The sequence below is a fragment of the Mytilus edulis genome, chromosome 3 (assembly GCF_963676685.1).
Source record: "Mytilus edulis chromosome 3, xbMytEdul2.2, whole genome shotgun sequence".
Lineage (NCBI taxonomy): Eukaryota > Metazoa > Mollusca > Bivalvia > Mytilida > Mytilidae > Mytilus > Mytilus edulis.
Genome location: NC_092346.1, coordinates 64,664,943 through 64,674,437, shown reverse-complemented (window position 1 = coordinate 64,674,437; position 9,495 = coordinate 64,664,943). Strand labels below are relative to the sequence as shown.

The following is a 9,495-nucleotide window of genomic DNA, read 5'->3' as shown; positions in this document are numbered from 1 at the left end:
TGGGTTTTTGAATTTGCGGGAATTTTATCACGTGTTATTTTAACCGGAAATGTTACAAAAGTGCATTATTTGATTAGTCATTATTTGTGTTACTAAAACCCCGGGGAAATTATGATAAGATAAGATAAGATAAAGATAAAGATATTTTATATCCTAATCATAGGGCTCATAACAAGCATGTAATCACATAAAGTAAAAATAAAAGCCATTCTCCCCCACTCGCATACACTCACACATACCACTATGAGGGGGGAGGACAGGGGTAAGGAAGACAGAGAGAGAAAGGGGGTAGGAGAAAGGAGAAAAGGGGTGGGAGAAAGGAGAAAGGGGGTAGGAGAAAGGAGGAGGAAGGCTGGGAGAAAGGAGAAAAAGTTGGAGAAAGGAGAAAAAATAAAATATCTCTCCTTTTGAAAATTTTTCTAATATTTCAAGAAAAAATATCTCAAAAGGAAATCATCGTTTTATTCTCAATGGGAGAAAGGAGAAGAGGAGTGGAGAAGGGAGAAAGGTACCCCTGTCCTCCCCCTCCACTATCGTTCTGATTAAGGATGATTGATTTAACAGTACAACATGGTTAGGTTAGACATAATTAACTTTACCGCCACGTGCAAGGGCTGTATAGCCAGTCAAGGTCGTTAAAAACTTACATTTGTTTAAATTCACTTGATATCTGGGACAAATACAGTATTTTTCAATCATAAGGCAGCAACCATTTGATTTTCTGGGGGGGGGGGGGGGGGGGGGGGGGGGGGGGGGGGGGGGGCTATGTTTTTTTTTGGAAAAAAAAGTTTGTTTCCAGTTTTTGGAGAAAAAAACTAATTTGTTTTTGATTCTGAGAAAAAAAAAATTGTTTGTTTCACCCCCAGCTGCCACTATATGTAATGCTAAAATTGAAAGAAAAAAATTGTTTTCGATTTGTCGTGAAAAAAATAGATTGTTTTTTGCCGCAGGCGAAAAAAAAAGTTTGTACAGAAAAAAAAAACCCATAGCCCCCCCCCCCCCCCCCCCAGAAAATCAAATGGTTGCTGCCTAAACTGGTTCCCCTTTCACCCTAAGACCGGTCCCCATCCAAATCCCTGCACCTCATTGTACCGATTATCACTACACAACAGGCAGTGGCGTAGCTTGCAGGTATGCTCAGATGCTCAAGCATCCACATCATTTGACCAAAAAAAAATTAGATAAATGATAATTGCATGTGTTCGCAGCAGAAACACACAGATGTACTAGTATCTAAACGTAACAATAGTGAGGCTATGCGAATAGTGTTCAACTTTTTCCGAAGCAGTATACGTGGTCTTTCCTTTAGGCTCATGTAGTTTATGGATAAATCACTAAATATAGGGCTCTCGACTTTTTCGTAAAAAGTCTACATCGTAGCGCATCGTTGGCTACGGCAAGCGCAGAAGATGATGATACACAGATCTGGTCTGAAAATGAGCCAAGCAGAGCGATGACATAACAACGTTATTAGTTAACAACTAATCAATCATATCCTGATATCGTTTCCTGGGACATGAAACACGACCAACCAGGCATTCTTAGAACTTGTAGCTGACAACGGGCTAGAACAAATGTGGACTTTCAAACACGAAAAGAGAATACCTTAGATTTATTGCTTACCTCTCATCCTTCATTTAAATTAAGATGCAAACCTTTATCATCAATAGGAAACAGCGACCATGACATTGTCCTCCTAGATATGGCTTGTAAACCTCTTAAACCTAAACCAGTCAGAAGAAAAATATTTCTATGGAAAAAAGCTGAAATACATAATATAAAGGAAGACCTACAAAACTTTATAACTACCTTCAAAACACATCAAAGATAGAAGCGTTGAGTCTTTATGGCAGGCATTTAAAACAGCTGTACAAACCACCATAGAGAAAAGAGTACCAACAAAAATGACCCTTGGAAGAAACACCCATCCATGGATCAATACAACCATTAGACGCAAAATAAACCAAAAGCAGAAAGCACACAAGAAGGCTAGAAAAACTAAAAAGAAAAGAGACAAAGATAGATATAAAAGACTACAACAAGAAGTTCAGTGGGAGGTCCGGCAAGCCAACAAGAAATATATGGAAGAGGTCAGTTCAGACTATAGAGATAATGCAAAGAAGTTCTGGTCTTATATCAAAAGCAAAGGTCAAGAATGGACAGGAGTGGCACCGTTAAAAAACAAAATGGGATTTCTGCAAAGTGACAACAAGAGCAAAGCTGACATTTTAAACGACCAATTCCAGTCAGTATTTACCAAAGAAAACCTAAATAACTTTCCAAATAAAGGAAAAAGTCCATACTACACCATGAAGGACATAAAAATTAGTACCAACGGAGTCCACAAATTGTTAAAAAACCTGAAACCGCATAAAGCTACTGGTCCCGACTCAATACCAGCCTTTATACTGAAAGCAGCAGCAGAACAACTTGCTCCGATACTCACAGACCTATACCAAACATCATTGAACACTGGTGAAGTCCCGCAAGATTGGAGAGATGCCAATGTAGTTCCATTTTTTTAAAAAGACGGAAGGCACCTAGCATCTAACTACAGACCAGTATCTCTAACTTCCATCACGTGTAAGGTCTTAGAACATATTGTACATAGCAACATCATGGACCACTTTGACAAAAAAAAATTACTAACTGATGCACAACACGGATTCCGCAAAAGACGATCATGCGAATCCCAACTAATCGTAACCATCAACGACATTGCATCAAAATTAAAAAGTGGGGGCCAAGTAGACATCATCCTGCTAGACTTTGCAAAAGCATTTGACAGGGTACCACATCACCGCCTCCTACACAAGCTGAAATACTATGGCGTCAACCCCAAAACCAATAAATGGATTCGCTCCTTCCTACATAACAGAAAGCAGAGCGTGATATTAGAGGGTGCTGTCTCCTCACAAGTACCAGTACTCTCTGGTGTACCCCAAGGCACAGTCCTTGGTCCATTACTGTTCCTGGCCTACATAAACGACATGCCAGAAACAGCATCTACATCAGAGACCAAATTGTTCGCGGATGACAGCCTACTCTTTCGTACCATCACCAACCAAGCTGACAGTGAACTAATTCAAAAGGACTTAACAGCATTGGAAGACCATCAGCAACAACCTAACATGGGATAAACACATAGACAATACAGTAGGCAAAGGAAACAGAACGTTGGGATTTATACGTAGAAACCTAAAAGGCTGTACAAAACCTGTAAAGGCAGCTGCGTATGTATCCATGGTAAGACCTGCAGTGGAATACGCAAGCACAATATGGGACCCAACCGCCCAAAATAAAATCAAGGCAATTGAACAGGTCCAGAAAAGAGCTGCACGATTTGTGAATAACAACTACACAGACCGAACACCTGGCTGTGTCACAAATATGGTTAAAAATCTTAAATGGGAAAGTCTCGAAGAACGGAGGAAAACAAATAGATTATGCATGCTATTTAAGATCCAGCATGATCTTATAGATATAGACCGTCACCAATATCTGACACCGAATGATAACCGGACCAGAGGTAAAAACCGCTTCTTCCAAGAAAGAACAAGTACAGACACCTACGGCCAATCTTTCTTCCCGAGGACAATCAGGGACTGGAACAACCTACCAACAACAGTTACAGCGACCAACACCGTTGAGGGATTCAGAGCTGCCCTGAAGGCATGCTCTGAAAGGAAGTAGGAAAACCCAGTTGTACATAATTTTAATTGTATATTTTTGCGAACGTTTTAAATTATTTGTAAATAGCCAAGAGAAAGCTTTCTGTGTTGCCCGACACTGCGTAAAGTTTTCGCGCGGAACCATGAACATTCAATATTGAATCCGGTTCCTTACCTGGAAGAAGAAGAAGAAGAAGACTAGTATTTGATAACGGAGTTTGATAATTCCAACAAAAAAAACATTTTTTTCTCTTTTTTTATTAATATTTTGAGAGAAATAAAAGCTTCAGGCCAAATGCACCTGAGATCAAAAGATACCAGAAAAAGATCCGGACAAAAGATACCAGTCTAACTCATAAATCGAAAATAAACTGACAACGCAATGGCTTAAAATGAAAAAGAAAAACAGACAAACAATAGCACACATGACTCAACATAGAAAACTAAAGAATAAGCAACACGAACCCCACCAAAAACTAGGGGTGATCTCAGGTGCTCCAGGAGTCGATTTCACAAAAAAACTTACGGTTGGTCTTAAGTCATGAACAAATCAGTATATTTACGATCAATCTTAGTCGTAAGTTTTTTTGTGAAATCAACTCAGTCCAGAAGGGTAAGTAGATCCTGCTCCACATGTGACACCCGTTGTGTTGCTCATGTTATAACAAATCCAGGAAATAGTCTAATTCGGTAGGCATGAAAGGGAGGGGGATTGTAGTTACGACGTAAGAAAGGGGGGTATATATACCCTAGACATATAATGCAAATTATCATAGGTGATTATATATATGTTTCTGCACATATCAAGTTAGGCTACATTGGCAATGTTATGTTTTTTCTTTGTTTTTACTTCAAAGAAGTTGTTGTTGGTGTTTGTTGGGATTTGGTATACCAGAGACATATAATGTTTATATACTGTTCTATATTTTGGTAATTCCTCACCTTATTCTTTTTATGTATAACAAAATCATTTTCAAACTGTTTATAAAAAGAAATTTTCTAAATCACATGTCAACAGCTATAATCTGTACAATGATATATTTTCTAAGCTAGACAAACGTAAGCTCATTAGGTCTTTCCACCTTTCTTGTGGTAAGACCTATTGTATTTGTTCTGATTATTAGGTCTTTCCACTTTTCGTGGAAAGACCTTTTGTTTTTCTTCTGATTATTAGGTCTTTCCACTTTTCGTGGAAAGACCTTTTGTTTTTCTTCTGATTATTTTTTTTTTTTTTTTTTCTGCCGTCTGAGATGCTTTTTTGTCTTACAACATATCGAATGGATTTTAAGGCCAATGATGTTGTACAGTAATGGGGGTTTCAAAACTCACCCTGTGTGACCGAACACTTTTTCTTATAGGAGTTATCTCCCTGTGTCCCCTTTTTCTTGTTATCGCTATATCTCTAAAACCGTAAAAGATTTTAGCAAACTGTTTTCACCAAATTGGTCGTCTACTCTTGAGAATGATTTGGTTTATTTTGACTTGAGTGATCGGAAGACATCTTATGGGAGTTATTTCCCTTTGAAAATTTAAGATAGGCGATTTGTTGAATAAATTCATACGTTATAAGTCGTAGAGGCCTACAGTCTTTTGATATGAAGTCCTTGGTCCATTTGAAGGAAATTGAGGTCAAGGTCAAAGGTCACGGTCATGTTCTAAATTTAGAATTTTGCTTGTTATCGTTATTCCACAGAAACTGTGACAGTGAATGATATGATGTGTTTGCCAAATAACTGTTTACAATAAGGCGCAACTTCAACCTAGTTCAGTCAAAGTGTTTTGGTTAACCCTTATAGGAGTTTTCTCCCCTTATGTATTTCAAATCAGTATTTCTCCACAACCTTACCAGTGATTGACCTCCAGTCTTCCGTTTTGAGTTCACTGACCTATGACCTTGAAATTGAGATCAAGGTCGAAGGTCAAGGTCATGTTATAAATTTAGAATTTTGCTTGTTATCGTTATTAAGAAGAAACTGTTACAGTTAATGATAGGATTTGTTTGCCAAATTACTGTTTACAAAAATGCACAACTTCAACCTATTTTAGTCGAAGTGTTTTGGTTAACCCTTATACGAGTTTTCTCCCCTTATGTATTTGAAATCAGTATTTTCCCCAACCATACAAATGATTGACTTGGGGTCTTTTGATTTGAGATCACTGACCTATGACCTTGAAATTGAGGTCAAGGTCAAAAGTCAATTTGACGTTCTAGATTTTGACCTTTGCTAAAAATTATTTTCTGTTCATAATAAAACAATTAAGTCTTCTGAACGTACCTATTAATCTTATTTTTTATATCAATTTGAAGAACCAAATTACATCAACAAGGAGTGACATTTCTAACATCATTTTTTAAATTTCATTCTTATTATCGAGGTGGAAAGACCTTCAATTGTTCTCTGAAGAATTGGTTTTTAATTTTTTTTCTTTTTTTCTTCTGCCGTCTAAGATGCTTTTTTGTTTTACAACATATCGAATGGATGTTTGGCCAATGATGTTGTTCAGTAATGGAGATTTCAAAACTCACCCTGTGTGACCGAACACTTATTCTTATCGCTATATCTCAAAAACCGTATAAGATTTTTACAAACTGTTTTCACCAAATTGTTCGTCTACTCTTAAGAACGATATGTTGGGTTAATTCATACAGTATAAGTTGTAGAGGCCTACAGTCTTTTGATATGAAGTCCTTGGTCCTTATAAAGGAAATTGAGGTCAAGGTCAAAGGTCAAGGTCATGTTATAAATTTTGAATTTTGCTTGTTATCGTTATTCAAAAGAAACTGTAACAGATGATGATATGATATGTTTGCAAAATCACTGTTTACAATAAGGTGCAACTTCAACTTATTCAGTCGAAGTGTTTTGGTTAACCCTTATAGGAGTTTTCTCCCCTTATGTATTTAAAATCGTTATTTCTCCACAACCATACAAGTGATTGATCTCGGACCTTCTAATTTGAGTTCACTGACCCATGACCTTGAAATTGAGGTCAATGTCGAAGGTCAAGGTCATGCTATAAATTTTGAATTTTGCTTGTTATCGTTATTCAAAAGAAACTGTAACAGTTAATGATACGATGTATTTGCCTAATTACTGTTTACAACAAGGGGCAACTTTATTCCATTTAAGTCGTAGTGTTTTGGTCAACCCTTTTAGGAGTTTTCTCCCCTTTTGTTTTTGAAATCGATATTTCTCTACAACCATTCAAGTGATTGACCTGGGGTCTTTTGATTTGAGATCACTGACCTATGACCTTGAAATTGAGGTCAAGGTCAAAGGTCAAGTTGACGTTCTTGATTTTGTCCTTTGCTTTAAATTTGTTTTTGTTCATTATAAAACAATTAAATCTTCTGTATATACCTATTAATCTTATTTTTCTATATCAGTTGAGGTACCAAATTACATCAACAAGGAGTGACCCTTTCTAACTTTTTTTTCTTAATTTCATTTTAATTATCGAGGTGGAAAGACCTTCAATTGTTCTCTGAAGAATTGGTTTTTAATTTTTTTTTTTCTTCCGCCTAATTTTTTTCTTGCGGTGTAAAAATGTTTCAAAAGATGTTGTTTAGTTTTTTTGTATATGATATCATTCAGTCTATACGCTTTTGAAACTGACCCTGTTTAACCGAACACTTTTCTTTGTAAGAGTTATCTCCCCAAACACTGTTTTTCTTGTTATCAGATCTCCTCCGCAACCGTAAAAGAAAGCGACAAATTTATTTTTCCAAATTGCTGGTTATATCCTCAGGATGTTACGTTTTATTTTCACCGAAGCTTTACGAAGACTCCATATGAGAGTTATTTCCCCTTTTGTAATGAAATAAATGAAATGAATTTGTTACTGGAAAACCATTAGTGATAGAGGCCTAGGGTCTTTTGATTTGAGGTCCTTGGTCCAAAAAAATGAAAATGAGGTCAAGGTCAAAGGTCAAGGTCATGTTCAAAAATATGATTTTGGCTTGTTATCTCTTATTTTCAGAAATCCTATAAGATATCGACAAAATATTTGCACAAAATGTGTGTTACGACATGGCGTAACACGTAAATTTTAGTTAAAAGGGTACGTAAACATTTGATGCGACTTTTCCCCCTTTTATATCTTATATTAGTTGTATGGTAATATAACTCATTATCATTATAAAGTAAAGGCTTAGGGTCTTTTGATTTAAGATCCTTGGTCCAAAAAAATGAAAATTAGGTCAAGGTCAAAGGTCAAGGTCAAATTCTAAACTTTGATTTTTGCTTATTTTCACTCTTTTTCATTAACCTTATAAGATTTCAACAAATTATTTTTACTAAATTGTTAGTTGCGACATGTCGTAACTTTTAAATTTTGATTGGAAGGGTGCGAAGAGAATAAATGGGATTTTTGCCCCTGTTATATTTAGAATTATGCGTAAAGTGATATTACTCATGAACCATACATAATACAGACCTAGGGTCTTTTAATTTGGGATCCTTGGTTTATGACCTTGAAATTGAGGTCAAGGTCATAGGTTAATTGGACGTTCTAGATTTTGACCTTTGCTTGAAATTCATATTTATATATCATTTAGCCATAGGAACTGACATTTTCAACTGAATTTTAATATTTTCATATCAAAATAGATCCTTATTGGTGGAAAGACCTTCAATTGTTCTTTGAACAATTGGTTTTTAATTGTCATAATATACATTTTATATGTTACTACTTTTTACAGAACTATTAACTGAAAATTAGATAAATCTCAACAAAAAAACTACAATGTGTTTGGTTTCTGCAAGTATATCTTTTTTGTAATGATTGCCATGTTTGTTCTGTTGATTGTTTGGAAAAGTATAATTGCGACCAAGCGTAATTTCAATTAACCCTGAGGTTTCAGAGATTTTTCAATAAGTTTACAGCATAAAATGATGTCGGACAACAAATGCAAGACCAACTTGAGGGTGTGGATGAGTGTTTGTAGAATAGAGAATAATGGACATAAAATATGTAAATTAGAGAAAATGGACCACAAAATTAAAGAATAGAGAATAATGAAGTGCATATAAAGAGCAGAGAAAAAGAGTGCACACACTGAAATGTCTCCGATGCCTCCTTTACTAACCATTGATATTGTGTTGATAGTCCTTAATATAAACCTTTACTACAACTATCACATAAACTTAACATGATCCAAGAAAAACGAGGTCAAGGTCAGTTAAACCAAACGAGAAATACATGTACACCTTACAATCATTTAATACACTAAATATAGTGAACCTATTGCTTATAGTATCTAAGAAACAAACTTAACCATGAAAACTTAATATAGACTAATGAACCATCAAAATGAGGTCAAGGTCAGATGATACATACCAGACAGACATATTCTGCTTACAATGCTTCTATACAACAAATAAAGTTGACCTTCTGCTTATAGTAGTTTAAGAAAAACGGACCAAAACATAAAAACTTAAAAGTGAGCAACGAACTATGAAAATGAGGTAAAGATCAAATAAAACATGCCAGACTGACATGTACATCATAACATATTTCCATACACCAAATATAGTTGACCTATAGCATATAGTATAAGAAAAAAAGACCAAAACTCAAAACCATTATCTTTGACCACTGAACCATGAAAATGAGATCAAGGTCAGATGGCCTTTGCCAGTTGGACATGTACACCTTACAATCATTTCATTAACCAAATATAGTAGACCTATTTCATACAGTATAAGAAAAACCGACCAAAACACAAAACTTAACTATAACCACTGAACCATGAAAATGAGGTCAAGGTCAGAGGGCACATGCCAGTTGGTCATGTACACCTTACAATCCTTCCATATAAAAA

The 9,495-nt window shown here is 35.8% G+C and overlaps 1 protein-coding gene across 1 annotated transcript; it reads left to right on the top strand.

The window, feature by feature from the left end:
* Positions 1 to 3,243: 3,243 nt before the first annotated feature.
* LOC139515376 (uncharacterized) lies at positions 3,244 to 3,693 on the top strand. The gene has a single exon (XM_071304944.1). The coding sequence runs from the start codon at positions 3,244 to 3,246 to the stop codon at positions 3,691 to 3,693; it is 450 nt and encodes a 149-aa protein (XP_071161045.1).
* Positions 3,694 to 9,495: the final 5,802 nt, after the last annotated feature.